The sequence below is a fragment of the Galleria mellonella genome, unplaced genomic scaffold, assembly GCF_026898425.1.
Source record: "Galleria mellonella isolate WM207_F2 unplaced genomic scaffold, CSIRO_AGI_GalMel_v1 utg87, whole genome shotgun sequence".
Classification (NCBI taxonomy): domain Eukaryota; kingdom Metazoa; phylum Arthropoda; class Insecta; order Lepidoptera; family Pyralidae; genus Galleria; species Galleria mellonella.
The window spans coordinates 3,595,667-3,614,991 of record NW_026442166.1 but is presented as its reverse complement, the minus strand read 5'-3'; the positions used below and the strand labels follow the sequence as shown (position 1 = coordinate 3,614,991).

At 35.2% G+C, this 19,325-nt stretch overlaps 1 protein-coding gene and 3 non-coding genes across 4 annotated transcripts in view; all 4 read left to right on the top strand.

Annotated features, from left to right (window-relative positions):
- The window catches only part of LOC113509126 (facilitated trehalose transporter Tret1-like), a 76,674-nt gene that overhangs the window by 53,575 nt on the left and 3,774 nt on the right, over window positions 1-19,325 (top strand). Inside the window, exons 4-5 of the mRNA XM_052902108.1 lie at window positions 11,705-11,873; window positions 14,213-14,400. Of these exons, the coding sequence (XP_052758068.1) occupies window positions 11,705-11,873; window positions 14,213-14,400 (357 nt within the window). The remainder of the gene's footprint in view (window positions 1-11,704; window positions 11,874-14,212; window positions 14,401-19,325) is intronic.
- Window positions 12,522-12,593, top strand: Trnag-ucc (transfer RNA glycine (anticodon UCC)). The gene has a single exon. It is a non-coding gene; the product is annotated as a tRNA-Gly (tRNA).
- Window positions 12,718-12,789, top strand: Trnag-ucc (transfer RNA glycine (anticodon UCC)). Its single transcript has one exon. It is a non-coding gene; the product is annotated as a tRNA-Gly (tRNA).
- On the top strand, window positions 13,007-13,078 carry Trnag-ucc (transfer RNA glycine (anticodon UCC)). Its single transcript has one exon. It is a non-coding gene; the product is annotated as a tRNA-Gly (tRNA).

Sequence of the window (19,325 nt, the reverse complement as noted above, 5' to 3'; positions counted from 1 at the left end):
ATGGTCTCAAAAACAGGTCAGCTAATTTGACAATTAGCTGACTCGTTTTTTTTTATCTGTGTTCTATATACTTACGCATAAAGTGTGTCTTGACGTATCTATATTTAATTATTTAATAAATAAAATAACTTTGTATGCATTAAAAAGGTGTAAAAATTATAGAACAAAATAAATATAGAAGTTATAAACACTTCGAATATATATATATATATATATATAATTAACTGTCCACTCTGTCCCTTATGGGGGTTATTTTGCCAATATTTGTCCCGCTTGGCAGGCGGATTGGCAACCACAGTACTCTAAATTGAGAACTTAGAACGTAGAATTTAGAACGTAGAATCAAATGGAGGCGAATGTAATGGACACATACACTGTATTTTATTTATATTTTTTTTTATTGTTATTTCTAATGAGGAGTTTCTCGACTGACTCTTGGCCACAGCAGAATATCAGTGCTTTGCTCATTTGAGTGCAAAGCAATAAACTGAGTTGTGACCATTTTATGTTACTATGGCACACGCATCAAGGAAGGGAAAGAAAGGAGATTGTTAGTTTGTATATTTTGTTTTTTTTTTGTTTTGTGCTTTTTTGTTTTCATCCTTTTGTCTCTTTTATTGTGTATTATGTGTATGTTTTTTTTGTTGTAATTTGTGTGCTGTAAGTGGTGTAAATAAATTATCTAATTGTATGTCAGTTATTTGCTCTATAAAAAAAAAAATGAAAATCGGGACGTCTGAGGCCGCAAGTATGTCTTTAATGTCTAAGAAAGTAGAATACACTACGAAACCATATAACTAAGAGAGAATTGTTCGACCGTCAACAATCCTGTTAAAATTAATAATTATATTATATTATTGTTTGAGACCGTTATGGCCTAGATATTTATTTATTTATTCATAGGAAAACCAGAGCTACATTACAACAAATAGATACAGTTTTAAGATAACAAAATAAGCCACTTACTTTGGTCAACGCATTTCCATTGCTATTCAGCGTGGAAATGCAGCAAGTATCCTAGGCACGCTACCAGATGGCAGTGATCTCAAAGAATTTTTTTTAAATATATATATATATATATATATATATATATATATATATATATATATATATGTATATATTTTATTTTTTAATTACTTATTTCTAATTATATATCTAGATTAACTTTTCTTCTATTTAGATTATTTAATTATTTTTTTTAGTTAATAATCTGACTGTAACCCGCGATATGGCTCGTACAAATTAATAAATTTTATAATAGATATAAGCGTAGAAATAAGCCACTAATAGGTTTTCACAAGTAGCAACAATATAGATACAAGGCGCTGTACACAAAGCAGCAAAAATAGGAGTTAACAAAAAAACAAATGAAAAGTAAAATACAAAGTAAGGATTAAATATGGCCTTTTTATCCATACAATAGTAATTCAAACTGACTGATGAATAAAAAAATTGCTTACTCACTTGGTCTCTTACTGATATTATATATTTTTTAAATTAATCGATATTAGGAGTTCTAGAAAGAGTATTAAAGTTGTTGCTAGCTCGCCAAAGGAACGAATTTTGTCTGTAATTCGATGACACCAGTGGGACAAATAGTGTAGAATTAAACGTATGGAATGTCACTTCAAAAGATTCTGATAATTCCAGTTCGATTCCGACTCAAAAATTTAAAATGATAAATTGTATTGCGATCATCATCATCATCATCATTTCAGCCATTATCCGTCCACTGCTGGACATAAGCCTCCCCCATAGACTGCCATAAAGAACGGTCCTAAGCCACCTGCATCCACTGACTCCCTGCAATGCATTTCATTTCGTCACTCCATTTATGTAGTAGAGGGGGTTGTCCTACACTGCGTTTACCTGTACGCGATCGCCACTCAAGAACGACAAACAAGCTGACGACCCACCTGATGGAAAGTGGTAACCGTCGCCTATAGACATGAGCAGTACTCTGGACATAACAGAGCATACTGTTTCGCCCATGATACCCCCCATGCGTTGCCATTCCTGAGGACTCAGGTGTTATTCCTCTGTACTCTGTAAATTCACTGCCATATCCCAACCTTCAAACCGAAACATAACCATACAAACGCGACGGCTTCACGGTAGAAACACGAATGGGCCAGAGTTGCCCAAGCAAACGACTTTTGTACAAAGTCTCCCTCTGGTAAATGTATTGTCACTTTATATCAATAAGTAAAATGACTTCCACAGAAGCCTTTGTGTTTATAAATATACGCAGGCATAATACCTACAAATTGATTGCTCCCAAACAATGGCCGAACGAATCACGAAGTATTGTTATGTACGCTTTCATTTGCCAAGTTATTACACATCCATTATTCGGTATGGATTTATAAATAACTAGTTCTTACTGCGACTTCGTCCACAAAACCGGGGGTCTACCATGAAATGAAATTCCGAATTTTCGGACACAATTCCGCTTTTGTTCGTACAGAAATTGACCCGGTAAATGGAGTTTAACATTTCGTTCGTTATAAATCCTATCACAAAACTCTAAAGCAGCCTTTTCCAAAGTGGGCGATAACGCTCCCTTGTGGGCGCTGCAAGCCTAAAGGGGGGCGGTAAGAGACCCAGAAAAAAAAGGGGACGTTGTGTAGAGGCTTAGGGATGATTTGTTGATCTTAATGTAATAGTGGTTTTTGAGTAGGTGAAAAAATGGGAGCGCTAAAAAATAATTTATTCTCAATGTGGGCAGTAGACAAAATAAGTTTAGGAACCACTGGTCTAAAGGATATTTTAACATATTTAAATTGTATGTATTATATACTTTTACTATCAAATTTGTGTTTCAATCGGCCTCAAATTTTCAAAATAATTTCATGGTAAGTCACAGGATAAGTTCATGGACCGGAGTAAAAAGTAGCCTATGCCCTTCCTCATCCCATATAGTGTATACCAAAACTCCATACTGATTGGTTAAGCCATTAAGACTCCAAGAAGCAAACAAACACACTTTCACATTTATAATATTAGTAATAATACTAGCATTTCGCACATGGTTTCACTGACATAGATTGTAAAGATTGGTTGACATTTATACTTACATATCTGTCACACGTCTCTCCCATTAGTGTAGGCTAAATCTATGGAACTGCTCAACATAAGCCTCCCCCTTAGGGGGGTTTAGCTCGTTTGGCAGACGGACAAGCAACCACAGTTAGGTTTTGAGAATGTTTTAAGAGAGACACTGCTGGCCGCTCGCTCTCCCTTAGTCGCCTCTTACGACACCCACGGGAAAAGAAGAGGTGACTTATTCTATGCTGGGACCACTCGCATAGAATAGGTCACCTTATTTTAATATATTTTATTATTCAAACTACAATGTGGTCCATTTTGTTAGTAACAATTTTCTTACAAACTATGTTATTAAAAAAAGAAAAGCAAATTGATTTAATTAGCAGTTCACCCAGATGTGAGCCAGCCGACTAGAACAGCATCTGAGTGAGTCGCCTAATTATAGGCGAGTTATATTTCTCGCCTATTACTTTTAGAATGCTGTTGGTGCTTGTCCTAACCCTGTGTAGCAATGATGCAGTCCTCTTTGTCCTCATAGCGTAGTAGTCGTATTATATTCTTATATCTAGCGCACGAAGCCGGAGCGGGTCGCTAGTTAAATATAAACAGTTCATTTCTCACAGACCCTACATTTGCGGTCATGCGGGCATTCCTAAACTCGAATGTGGTTTCTGATCGGCTTTTTCGCTTGAACAACCGGAATGTTGGATGTATCTGCTTTGCTATAATGGCAACCCTTTGTTGTTCTTTCATTTAGCGAGCTAAGAATATACCGAAATAGGATTATGTTTTTACAAACATGCTTTATTAGCTTTCACAGCGATTGTACCTTATATTTACGCACGTCTTCTTTCTATGTTATTTATCTAAAATAACTAAATTATTAGCCTGAAAGATAAATATGATGACATTTTTTTTATACAACTTAGAATGGCAAACAAGCTGACGGCCCACTAGATGGAAAGTGGTAACCGTCGCCTATAGACATGAGCAGTACCATAGACATAATAGAGTATACTGTTTCGCCCATGATACCCCCCATGCGTAGCTATTCCTGAGGACTCAGTTGTTATACCTCTGTACTCTGTAAATTCACGCCATGTCCCACCCTTCAAACCGAAACACAGCCATGCAAACACAACTGCTTCACGGTAGAAACACGAATGGGACAGAGGTACCCAAGCAATCGACTTTTGTACAAAGTCTCCCTCTGGTAAATATGATATGATAAATATAATATGATATATGAGACACTATGAGCACACGGGTGACACAGAATATACAGTGTTACCGGTGTTACTCCACATGCGTCATTCCATATTCATTATTTACTAAAAGGCATCCACTAAACTGAGGTTCGATCTAAATATATATAATGAGGGTACACATAATGAAAACATTAACGTATCAGCCTGGTTTAGTTGCTACTGTATTACGCCAACACGGAGGCGGCTTTTACCGATATAGGAATGTTCGATTTTATTTAGATGTGGCACTTAATATGTTGTTTAACATTGAAATGTACTTTAAACGCTTTATCAACTTTCTTGAATGAATGAATGTATGAATGAGTGAATATTGAAGAAATATTGAATAATATTGAATAATTATCGAATGATATTGAATAAATATCGATTGATATTAAATAAATATCGAATGATATTGAATAAATATCGAATAAAATTGAAGAAATATCGAATGACATTGATGAAGTATCGATTGATATTGTAGAAATATCGAGTGATATTGAAGAAATATCGAATGATATTAAATAAATATCGAATGATAATGAATAAATATCGAATGATATTGAATAAATATCAAATGATATTGAATAAATATCGAATGATGTTGTAGAAATATCGAGTGATGTTGAAGAAATATCGAATGATATTAAATAAATATCGAATGGTAATGAATAAATATAAAATGATATTGAATAAATATCGAATGATATTGTAGAAATATCGAGTGATGTTGAAGAAATATCGAATGATATTAAATAAATATCGAATGATATTGAATAAATATCGAATGATATTGAATAAATATTGAATGGTATTGAATAAATATTAAATGATATTGAATGAATACTTATTTACAAGAAACACGCTTAGTATATAGATGTTAACATTAGGTATAAGTCCACACATTTCGACATAATTAGGCATGCAAAATTTGAAAACCTAAATAGTATAAATTATGATTAAATGTGTCATTAAAACATTTAGTAGAGTTTTAAAAAATAAAATAAAACAATACATACACTTCCATGCCATTTTGCTGCTTATAACTCTTTTATAATTCAAAAAAACATTTTTAAATAATGTGAACAGACGCCATTACAACGAATACCCGGATTGGAAACTTATCACAGTTAATTCATATATATCAATTTTTGGGGAAGAAAGGTTCTTGACTGGCGACCGCGTACGGGCAAACGCAGTGTAGGACGACCACCCACTAGATGGAGTGACGATCTGATACCAATTCTTAATGTGATTGGTTAGGTAACAAACAAACATACTTTTACATTTATTGATATATTAAAAAAAAAAGAACAGACTTCGCAAAGGAATTTTAAATTACACAAAATACTCTATAAATAAGCGATTCAATCGTGCGTGATAAAAACCGATAAAAGACGAATGTTCCATGGTCTAATGTAGATTGAAAATATTTGAATTTAGAACGTCCAATCGTATGTCTCCGTCTGTCGTGCCATGTGATCCCGGCATGGATTGAGCCAACCCTTTCTTTCTCGTTGGTGTCGTAAGAGGCGACTAAGGAAACTTAATGGTGAAGGGATAGGCAACAGCGACCCTCTTAAAACATCACCAAGTCTAACTACGTTTGTCGGGGGGAAAGGGATTATTAGTAATGGAGACTAAGAATCCCATTGCTAGCAATATACCCAACCAGGTCGACATCTACGCGGTTCCCCCTGGAAACTATCATAGTTAATTCCTGATGGATTCATCATGATGGGCTAACTGGCCTGTTTTCATTCTCATCGATCATCCTTTACCAGTATCCCGCCAGCGTATTCCGCTAGCGCAGGCGGGGTTACCATTGCATTTTCACACATCAAAAAAACTACGTTTTTCAACCCGCCTGCTAAAGGTGGCAACTACTTGCAAAAACCTCCCTCATAGGGGAAAATCTCTGTTTATTAGTGTATGATTAACGGCTGATAAATCGTAATGATGAGATGATGAATGTGATGATGATAAATCGTAATTCTAAAAGCAAGCAAAAAACAATATACTCTGTTATGTCCATGGTACAGCTCATGTCTATAGGCGACGGTTACCACTTTCCATCAGGTGGGCCGTCAGCTTGTTTGCCATTCTGAGTTGCATAAAAAAAAGACTGCTACGCGACAATCAGGCATATTCATCATCTGAGCCATTATCAGTCCACTGTTGAACATAGGCCTCCCCCATCGACTGCCACAAGGAAGGGTCCTGAGCTACCTTTTTTTTACACAACTTAGAATGGCAAACAAGCTGACGGCCCACCTAATGGAAAGTGGTAACCGTCGCCTATAGACATGAGCTGTACCATGGACATAACAGAGTATACTGTTTCGCCCATGATACCCCCCCCATGCGTTGCCATTCCTGAGGACTTAGATATTATTCCTCTGCACCCTATAAATTCACGCCATATCCCATCCTTCAAACCGAAACACAGCCATGCAAACACAACTGCTTTACGGTTGAAACACGAATGGGACAGAGGTACCTAAGCAAGCGACTTTTGTACAAAGTCTCCCTCTGGTAAAACCTACATTGTATGTTATTAAAATTAACATTGAACTATAAAGAGAGTAAACCCTTTCGAACTGGCGACAAGAATCGCGTAATATAACAAAAAAAAAAGTTAATAGAAAAAATACTGAAAAATTCAGTCTTTCCTTTTATTTTTTTCACTCGAAGACTGAATCTGTAAGAGATTGCAATTTAAAGATAAGCTCGCCTTGCTTTTTTTAATGTTATTTGTGTTGGTAGGAAAGGGATTGTTGGTAATAAAGTTTTTCAGCCCTATCGCTAGCAATATATCCTGACAGGGTCGACCTCCACGCGGTTTCTTCTGGAAACCATCGTGGTTAATTCTTTATGAATTCATCACTACGGGCTAACTTGCTTGGTATATTTTTTAAATAAATAGAATACAGATCTAGACATACACTTCACACATAACCGGTAGAGAGTAAGAGTGTTGCTATGTGTGAAAATTTTATTATTCTTTTTAAAAAAATATTTATGTTGGCAACACATCGTTTATTGATTTAACTTTTACTTAACAACTGAACAATCTAAGCACGTGATGACACGAAATCAAATTCAATGTTTTATAAACTGTAAAAACGTTTTAACATTTTGGTCCTTCGAGCCGGATTTTTCAACTATCTTCTTTTAGAATTTATGTTAAAAAAAAACCCAGTCCAATCCACATGTCAGTCGATCCTTCGTATGTGCACGTATTAAAAGGTTCGAGAGCTCATTAGGAGGGCTTAACGAGTTAGCTTAGCTTGGTGGGTACGCTCGACTTTCCAACTCTGCATTCGACTTTTTGCCTCTACATTTATGTTTTGTTTTCCTACTCACACATGTTTTACATTTATTGAAACATATGTGTAATAAAACATTATTTTATTTATTTATTTATTCATTAGTACAAATATGTGTACATGTCGGACTTAATGCTAAAAGCATTCTCTCCCAGTACAATAATACGAGTATACAAATGATTGCTGAATGTGTTGCTAAGCGCAAATCTCGATAACAGTTGAACCGATTTCGCTAATTCTTTTTTTAGAATATTCCTTAAAGTACGAGGATGTTTCTTAAGGAGAGTAAAATTTAAAAAATGCCTGAAAAGTTTTAAAACAACATTTTTCTATATAATCCCATACACAAGATTCGTAATATTACTTAAAAGACAATTTGAACTTTAATACCATACCATAAGGTTCAAGTTTTAGTGGAGAGGTTTCGGGAAGGCAAAACAATTGAGTGACGTGACACGGCGTGTTATATATATATATTTTTTTTTTGACAAAAAAATAATTGTTCATTTATTAACTTTCTTTTTTTCTTTTTTTATCTTACGAACTGACCCAGCGTCCCGAATAGTAGAATAAGTATTAAAAAAAAACTAAAAAATTAAGAATCGACTATTAGACGGTACGACGTTCCCAGGGTCAGCTAGTATGTAAATAAATTGATATAACAGGACTTAATAAGAGCAATAAAAGCTAACAGCATCATTTTTAATACTCGTGACTGTCTCTATCCTTCTGTCTGCACACGAAAATTACTGTATCAAACTGAATGCAGTTTTCAAAGTTATGTTCCTAAATTTTAACTTTTAGTTTAACTTATAAAGTGGTATATATTTTATGTTGATACGCCATCTAGTGGTTGCCAACTTAAGTGCCTAAAAGTTTAACTTATAAATTGGTGTATGTTTTAACTTAATACGCCATCTACTGGTTGCCAATTTTAAAAATACACGCGTACAAAGATGCGGGTAGAAGGTAATTCTTCGTACAATTATTAACTTACGTGTAATATCTATCTATCCTATTTAAGAGCTGCGCTCTTGGCGGTGGAGCTCTTGCCACTCAACAATTTGCGGCGAGTCTCTTCACCTCTTGATACGACACGACACCAACTCCTTCCTTAATCTGCCTGATGTAATGCCTTGGTCTTCCTTTTTCCCTCCTTCCTTCTATCTTACCTTCTATAATAATATTCATAAGTTTGTCGTATCGTAATATGTGTCCCATGATGTTTTTCCTTCTGTACTCAATAGTTTTACGTCTCCTTTCCTTAACCCTAAGCAGGATATCCTCGTACCAATTCGATCTCTCCAGCTGATTTTTTCCATCCTTCTCCAGTACTACATTTCAAATATATAGAATAGAATAGAATAGAAACATTTATTGCCAGTAAACTTACAATATAAAATATAAATAACATATACAAAAAGTGTCCCATACTCGGCAAAAGGAACCGGCTCAGCCGATGCTGCGAGTGTCCCAGCGCAATGTGAACAGCTGCACAGCGCTGGTTTTCAGCCAGTGCCTCTCTTAACAAAACAACCAAAGTGCAGGGTACCACTGTACATTACTTTTTACAAGAATTATTTCTCGATACTAATTAAAAAAATACTAATTAAAAAAAAAAGGAAAGAAGTTTTTATTTGTGCCTATATCACGAGTAATAAACGTAATTTAATATCTCTAATGAATTTAGTAGACGGGACGTATGCTTTCAACCACTTACGACCGCTGTGTTTACTTTTAATAATTTAAGTAAATGCTCTTTGCATAATTATGAAGGTAAAATTTAATTTACCGTGCAAACTCCATGGGGACGCTTGGTTACGCCACATATTCTAAATGACCATGATTTCTAAAGACATGGCTAAAGTGTTTGCGCTCCTTGATGAACATTATTCTCTTTACTAAGTCCTTCTCCTCCGGATATAGCCCTCTGCAACGGCAACACTTGGGTGCCGTGAGCATCCCAGTGTCATTTTCATGTCTATAAACGACAGTTATAACTTTCTACCAGGTAGGCCATCAGCTTTTTTTTTATACAACTTAGAATAGCAAACAAGCTGACGGTCCACCTGATGGAAAGTGGTAACCGTCGCCTATAGACATAAGCAGTACTATGGACATAATAGAGTATACTGTTTCGCCCATGATACACCCCATGCGTAGCCATTCCTGAGGACTCAGTTATTATTTCTCTGTATTCAGTAAATTAACGCCATATCCCACCCTTCAAACCGAAACACAGCCATGCAAACACAACTGCTTCACGGTTGAAACATGAATGGGACAGAGGTAACCAAGCAATCGACTTTTGTACAAAGTCTCCCTCTGGTAAAGCTTGTCACTTATCGTTAAAATAAAAAAGAAATTAAATTATCTATACTTGTAATACTGTATTTGGCCCCCATCAATAACTCCTTATCACGACAAACGATCCACTTTCTTCAACCATTTCAATATTTTACATTTGTGAACTAAACACCTCAGGTAAAGTATTCATCACACTCGTGGCACGTACGGACGTGACACGGAATTCATTACGTTATATTGGCAATACAGAGAACGATACTGTTATCCACAACTCCTTTCTTTACGCGACAACATGAGACTTATGTTTTTACACGTATCTATTCATTCTTTTTTTTATATACAACTTAGAATGGCATACAAGCTGACGATCCACCTGATGGAAAGTGGTAACCGTCGCCTATAGATATGAGCAGTACCATGGACATAACAGAGTATACTGTTTCGCCCATGATACCCCCATGCGTTGCCATTCCTGAGGACTCAGGTGTTATTCCTCTGTACCCTGTAAATTCACGCCATATCCTACCCTTCAAACCAAAACACAGCCATGCAAACACAACTGCTTCATGTTGTCTACATGGACATAATATTTATTTATTTATTCATTAAAATAATTAAAACAGTAAAAAAACAAATTAATGTTATAAACCTAGAGTGGTTACATACAAAACTATAATAAAGGTATTTAACCCAACTCCAGATATTTCTGATTAGTTTCTGATATCTTTTTAATATCTTTTTACAAGCTTTTCGCCACGACTTCGTATGCGTGGATTTACGAGGTGGTAGGAAGAGATACAAAAATATTATTTATAATTAATAATAGAAAATAACCAATTGAAATTTATTAGGTATCTGAAAGAAGGCGCGTAGTCTAGCTGCTGGGCTATCAATATTTATTTAAGAGCAACTCTTTCACATCTGGCAATTTTGGTTAGGAGCTCTGTTAGAACAAGGAATTACAAAATCTTTGGGCTACTAGGCGCTTACTTTTACGCTTTACCCAAATGTAAAAACGTTTCCCCTCAATTTAATACGATTTCATTCTCTTTTACCCAATCATAAATTTTATAACTCATAGATCTTCACTTTTTTTTACTATTCACTTCATTTTACCATGTAACCAGTAAGCGAAAAATAATTAAATAATTTAAAAAAATCTGTACACGTTACTTGTTCACGTCCTATTGCTACTTTAATTGAATTTAAATACTGCTATACGATTTATAGCATTAATTTTTTACCACAAATTACATTAACAATTTTATTTTTCCAAAATTGTATCTAAAAATGCGCAGATAACAAATTTGGCAACAGTCCTAATATCATAAGAGGGCAATTACATGATTCACAAAAGGTTCTGAAAAAAAATAGTAATACTAGTAAGTAGGTAGTAGAAGAAATATGTATTCATTTGTTGTGAATAGCAGGATACAGCAATAAAGTATTTGAGATATAAAATAATAAGTTTAGTGAAAAAATACGAGACATGTCTTATAAAAATCTGACATAGAACTAACTTAAAAATAATACATTGTTCTAAAAACCTCAGTGTCAAAAGCCAGTATTAAAACTTCAATATTATTAATGCATAGAAGTAGAAAAAAATAGTAAGGAGTAAACTCTGTCGATTGCAAAAAGAATTTTGAAAATCTGTCCACGATTAGTAACATAATTGGTGTTATGTCTCAAAAAAAGTCTCAAAAAAAAACTAGATGAATTAAGAAATCCCCATTTTTTAGAAGTTATTTAAAACCACACATTTTTGTCTAGGTACTGGCCGCGCTGGCAGTGTCGTTGGCACCATTCTCTGCTGGACTTGGCAAGGGTTACAGCTCCCCGGCCATAGCATCATTGCAGGGTCCTGGAGCCAACGCCACCAGGAGGGACTTCCAATTGACTGACCAGCAGGCGTCGTGGTTGGCTTCTTTGTCATTCTTGGGTATGTTTCTGGAGAAATATAACTTTCTGGAGAAAATGCTTGAGAATTAAGAACTATTTATTTTATGGTTTTCTTATGTTATTGTAGAACCTCGCCCTACCCATCGTCTATAAATATAAGCAGCACCATGGACAGAGTACACTATAATACCTAGGATCTTTAAGGGCTTGCCATACCTGAGGACTATGATTTTCATTGCCATATCTCACCCTTCAAGCTGAGACATATCTTTTCAACTGCACATATTATCCCTCACTGAGGCCCCGCCAGCGTATGCCACTAGTGCAAGCGGGGTTACTATTCTGTTATCATATAATGTAAAAAAAGTTAAACTGAAAAGACAGTCTATCTAATAGAGTGAAAATAATCACCTATAGACATAAATACTCGTAGCACCATGGAGAACAGTGATTAAGTTATTAAAATCTGTAAAATAACATAACATCGCGTATCATTTACAATACATAAAAAAAAACAGATCGAGAATCTCTTTTTTGAAGTCGGTTGAAAACTCCTTTAATATATAACTTCACTAAATAGAAGAAAAAAACTAAAACATTTTCAGCTGTACAAATAACCGAAAAATAATGACCTATATAGTGTTTTCTATTTGGATAAATATAGTAAGTTTCAGTTATACGAAATAAGGCGTTGGTGGTGTAATGGTCAGCATAGTTGCCTTCCAAGCAGTTGATCCGGGTTCGATTCCCGGCCAACGCATAGTTTTACATAAGTTGCAAGTTTAATTAGCTGAACAATGTTCACGTGGTTTAAAATATATAATTTAAATATTAAAATATGGAGTAATAATTAAAGTTTAAACATTTGAACATATGATACAACAGCGTTGGTGGTGTAATGGTTAGCATAGTTGCCTTCCAAGCAGTTGATCCGGGTTCGATTCCCGGCCAACGCATAGTTTTACGTAAATTGCTAGTTTAATTAGCTTGTACAGTGTTCATGTAATTAAAATATGATGTTTAAAATAAATTACAAAATAATATACAACGCACAGTTTTACACAAATTGCGAGTTTAATTAGCTGAATAGTATTCTTGGAACTGTAAAATAACTTAAATATTAAAATACGTAATAATAATTAAAGTTTAAACATTTGAACATACACTACAACAGCGTTGGTGGTGTAATGGTCAGCATAGTTGCCTTCCAAGCAGTTGATCCGGGTTCGATTCCCGGCCAACGCATAGTTTTTATTCAAGTTGCGAGTTTAATTAGCTGAATCATGTTACACTACACATTGCAATGTTTCAGAAAATTCTTACCTAACATAGCATTATACCTACTAAAAATTTAAATTACAAAAGTCAGCACAAGCATATAATAATAATTAATAATCATTAATACTATTTACATTGTTAGAAAATTTCTTTCAACGTCACTTACACCGTCTTCATACATTATTTAGAGTTATCAATACTTAGTTAAGGCCCGCATGGTTGACCATTTTACTCCCATAAAAAAGAAAATATTACATAAATATAATAATAATTTATATTTTTCCGCAATTTTACATTTTAATATACGCATGGTACATGAAATAAGTGCATACAGTTGAGATTGTGTGAGGCTAAAGATCAAACTAGACTCGAAGTCTATATTCCTGTATCCAGTATCTTACCAGAGGGAGACTTTGTACAAAAGTCGATTGCTTGGGTACCTCTGTCCCATTCGTGTTTCAACCGTGAAGCAGTTGTGTTTGCATGGCTGTGTTTCGGTTTGAAGGGTGGGATATGGCGTGAATTTACTGGGTACGGAGGAATAACACCTGAGTCCTCAGGAATGGCAACGCATGGGGGGTATCATGGGCGAAACAGTATACTCTGTTATGTCCATGGTACTGCTCATGTCTATAGGCGACGGTTACCACTTTCCATCAGGTGGGCCGTCAGCTTGTTTGCCATTCTAAGTTGTATAAAAAAAAAACAATTTGTTAGAGAGAGCACCACTTAAAATCAAACAAAAAAAACACTGAACTTTGTTGGCATTGACAAATGGTGGGCAAAGTACATACAAAATTGATAACAGAAACCTTATTTTTGGAGAATGACAAACAAGCTAACTGTCCACTTGATGGAAATTGGTAACTTATAAACATGAACAGCACCATCGACGTCACAGAATGCACTGTATTCTCCATAGGACCCGTCATGCGTTCCCGACCATGGTGTTATGTCTCCGTCATTATCCGCATTTAGCTGACATGACACCATTCTAGTGCTTTTTTGGTAATTTTTAAATATATTTGTAATTAAGTGTGAAATTAAGCACTGAATATTTTTTTTCAAAAGAAGTGACAATTGTCGCCATGTATGTTTCAGGAGCTCTCTTCGGCGGAATGGCTGGTGGAGCAGCAATGCGTCACGGTCGTCGCCGCGTGCTTTCCCTGGCCGCAGCACCGTGCAGCCTCTCTTGGCTGCTCACAGTCCTGGCCACGTCAGTCAGGATGATGTGCATCACCGCCTTCTTGGGGGGGTTCTGCTGTTCTATATTAACGATGTTGTCGCAGGTGTGTTTTTTTATATGTGATAATAAGTAAAATGTCTGTAAATTGTACACTTGTGCAATTGACACTGGCGACCTGTGAGGAATCAATTAGATCACCTTATCATCATATCAGCCTTTAACTGTCCACTGCTGAATATAAGCCATCCTTTCGGAGTTTTACTAGTAGTTGCCACGCTGTAAGGCTGAATGGCAACTTCGCGGGAGGAAATTTCTTTGAAACCGCACTATACGTTTGTATAACTAAAAGCGCCATTCGAAATTTGTTGACATAGCTCAGGATGCCATTTGGAATAAACGAAAATTAAATGTTTTTAAACAAAGCTAAAGTTAAAATTAATTTAGTTAAGCATCGTGTGCCCGCTTATAATGAATTTACATAGACAATGTAAGTCAACAAGATAGCGCAGTACAGTTCAGCTCAACCATTAAAATTCTGTCGAACCATTCAAGATTCTGTTTTATCTCTGGCCCCTTGTCACTGGCAAATCATTGCAAATTGAACTTTATCGCTGTAACATTAGGCCATAATCCGTTCAGTAGATAATAAATGCTTTTATCTTGTTGAAGAAACTAATTTTCAGTAGGCCCGCATATTCGCAAAGCAATTACTGAGGTGTCACAGTTTAACGAAAAGGGCAGGACAGTCTCCAAGGATTCGCACATTTTAGATTTTCTTAGAATTTGCCGATTTCTGTTGTCAAAAGTATAATACTTATTTTAAGATTTAAATTTTTCACCCGACTTCAAAACTACGACTGTTTCGCCCATGATACCCCCATGTGTTGCCATTCCTGAGGACTCAGGTGTTATTCCTCTGTAGCCTGTAAATTCACGCCGTATCTCAAATCGAACAAATCGACCCTTCAAACCGAAACACAACCATGCAGACACAGCTGCTTCACGGTTGAAACACGAATGGGACAGAGGTACTCAAGCAATCGACTTTTGTACAAAGTCTCCCTCTAGTAATATTTTAAATAGCTTTTTTTTTTGTTAAAATAATATAAGTAACATTACCAATGACCTTAGTGGAGTAGCGCTTAACAATTGTTGCTGATTCGCTGCATCCAGTGGTTGCAGGTTCGAATTTAATAATTCTTTTTTTATTTTGATAATTAATATCATTTAAATTAATTTCCATTCAGTCATTTTTTCTTGTATTAGAAATATCATTAATTTGTTAATTTTTTGTAAGTATTTTATTCTGAGAAAATATCTTTCTATTTTGAAATGCGCGTCACCGTATTTTGGGTGCTTAGCTTTAGGTCGTGTGACTCTACGGGTAATTCAAACATTCTCTTCAACGTTTATGATTCAAATTAAAAATTTCTCTTCACAGTCTACTGGAATTCTTCTGAATTGACAGTGGAATACATGGCCAAAATCGTTTTCAATCACAATTAAATTGTTTGTCTTTAAACTGAAGAAATTTAAATATCATTTATATATATATATATATATATATATATACATGGCCATATATATCGATATATATATATATATATATATATATATATATATACAGAGTGTAATGAATGGATAACTTTGAAACGCCTTATACTTCAACTTATGGCCGTCCTAAAAAAATACGAAACAAAATATATCATAAGTAGTACCTTTGTTATCTTTATTTTAAAGAAAAGTCAAATTTTTCTTATCTTATTTTACTGTCCTGATCACTATGACCAGAAATGAATGGATTCTATTGGTATTTTGTTGTTTTATTATTATACACGAACTGCGCTGATAGATAGAAAATGAATAGTATGACTAGCTGTTACAGTTTTTTTTTTAATACGCAAACTAATTTATTTTTGAAAAATTTGCAAAAAAAAATATTTTTTAAGCAAAGTTCAAACCTCTAGGATATAAAAAAAATATATGAATACATGGGTGACAAATAATTTTAAAATAATTTCTGTTTCAAGTAGATTTCACAATGGTACAATTCATAACTGTATCTATCATAAATAGTGACTTATTGCCATTAATGTAGAAAAGGAGAAAATTTGACTAAATAACAAAATTTGTAATATGGGAACATTTTTTAAATTGAAACGTATCTCATCATTGGGGAATAATAAAAAAACAACATTTAATATTCAAAATAATTTATTTTACATAAATTTACAATAAATACTCAAATTGTTTTCCTCCCACTCTTGTGCATGCCCTGCATCTTCGGATAAATTCTCTTCTGAGCAGTCTTGTCTACCGTCGCTCATTTATTTTCGATGCGGCTGCTCTGACACGACTGCGTAATTCGTCCAAACTTATTAATTAATTGACATGACATAATCATTAATTAAATGACATGAGCAGTACCATGGACATAACAGGGTATACTGTTTCGCCCATGATACCCCCCATGCGTTACCATCCCTGAGGACTCAGGTGTTATACCTCTGTACCCATATTCTATTGTAATCTTTTAAAATAAATAATAATAATCTATCTATCCAAACGAGTCCATCAAAAGCGTAAATATGTTACATATATCAACCTATAAAAAACATCATTCATTAATTTTTTTATATAATGAATGAAATTTGTTATTACTATGTTACTTTATCATCATTTCAGCCACTATCTATCTATCCACTGCTAGATCTATATCTAGCAGTGGATAGATAGATAGTGGACAGATAGATATCTATCCTATATCCTACGATATAGGATAGATATAGGCATCCCCAATGCCTTTCAACATATGCAATTCTCCGCTCTTCACACTAAGGGTCACACATTGTTAGTCCTTTTCATTGTGGGCTTTATGCCCATAAATCACCACAGCTGGGCAAGTAGACTAGAATTTTTGGAAAGATTTTTGAATGGGTTTTCGAAAGGATTTTTAAAAAAGTTTATTAGAAGGGGAAGGATGTCGCTATGTGGGAAGATATGGGATTAGAGACAGCTGTGATCTCCGGCGGGCGTACCCGTATTCATTGGAAAGATAAACCTATAGAAAAATGTTATATTTTTAATATTCATACCAAGACTACCTTCCAATTTCACGAGCATGCAACACCCCATGTATAATTGATACTCATAAACTCTAAAACTTTCCGAGTCGAGGCATTTTCCCTAAATAGCGAGCAAGTTGTACCTTACCGGAACGTTCAAGTTAGAAAATTCTCACAACATAGGGTTGTCCAGTTGAAAAAAATAATAGATTATATTTAAAAAAAATTGTATAAATAATATACATTTGTACTAAACGAGTGGCGGTCCTACATCGTGCGTTTTTACGACACTTTCTTCCACGCACAACCACTCTTTGGTGTCAACTTCCAGCAGCAGTATTTCCGAACCGATACGACAACGTAACCTTCAAGAAAAGAGCATATTCCTTTTTTAAAGGCCGGCAGCACACCTGCAAAGCCTCTGGTGTTGTGGGTGCTCATGGGCGGCGGTGGTTACTTACCATCAGACGAGTCGTATGCTCATTTGCCTCCTGTAGTATAAAAAAAAAATATTAGAAAATTTTTTATTTTTCTTTGACGGGGCAAGAGTTTCAATTGAATCATTATAACGACTTTTTAAAACTAAATTGCTCGATGCCCATCATATTTCGAGTCTCTTTTATCTCAAGTCAACCTGTGGGCTGTATATACTCAAAAATCCTACAGCGACCTCCGTATCCAATATAATAACGCGTTCAGGCTGTTGATGGGGCTGCCACGATTCTGTAGCGCGTCGGGAATGTTCGCAGAGCATCGTGTAGATTGTTTTTATGCCACGATGCGGAAAAGGTGCGCATTCCTGGTGCACAGAGTACGTGCCAGCGCCAACAGCATCCTGAGTATGATGGCGAGCAGGCTGCACTGTGTGCACGTTAATCACTGCTGCGCAATTTCCAATGTAATTGTGCAGCGGTAATTATCTGTATATTATTTAATATATTATCTGTGTGTGTGTGTATTGTGTATGTAAATTTACTAACATTAGTTTTAAGAATATTGTTACTAATAAATATTTAAATGGACCAAAAAAGTCCGAAATAAAAATTATCATTATTATTATACTGGTGTACTGTATTTTACTGGTCTTGCCTTACAATACCAGGGGGAGACTTTGTACAAAAGTCGATTGCTTGGGTACCTCTGTCCCATTTGTGTTTCAACCGTGAAGCAGTTGTGTTTGCACGGCTGTGTTTCGGTTTGAAGGGTGGGATATGGCGTGAATTTACTGGGTACAGAGGAATAACACCTGAGTCCTCAGGAATGGCAACGCATGGGGATATCATGGGCGTAACAGTATATATATGCGTATGTTATGTCCATGGTACTGTTCATGTCTATAGGCGACGGTTAGCACTTTCCATCAGGTGGGCCGTCAGTTTGTTTGCCATTTTAAGTTGCATAAAAAAAAAACTACTAAAGGCAAATAAAAGTCCAAACGAATTGTCAATTCACTTGAAGAATGTGGTATTCATCCCTTATAGACGTGGCAAAAACATTGTAGCCATAAAAATGGTCCACTATGAAGAATATCACAGATATCGCCATAGTCGTAGAGTACTGACGGATCTATATATGTAATCTTCGTCAGATCCGTCAGTATTCTACGACTATGACGATATATCACTTATTAAGCCTTTTTTTATAATACTTAGAGTAACGAAAAGGCATAAGAGGAATAAGACTCGAGAAGAATCTAAGAATAGGTACTCTTTTATTTAAAAAAATACAAAAAAAAAAATTAATGTTGCCAACCCTATATAAAAAGGAAAGTTGTTCGCAATAAAATTATTATTTATTAGTTCCCAAGCTGAGATGAAAACGAAATGAGCTCTTATTTGTTCTAGAAGTACCAACAGATGTTTAATTATAAATTAGATAATTGGTTTAAACAAGATTACTGTGATTGAATGGTGTTGTTTGAGAGATCAGATCGCTCCGTCTATTTCCCTGCTCTCAATGGCTC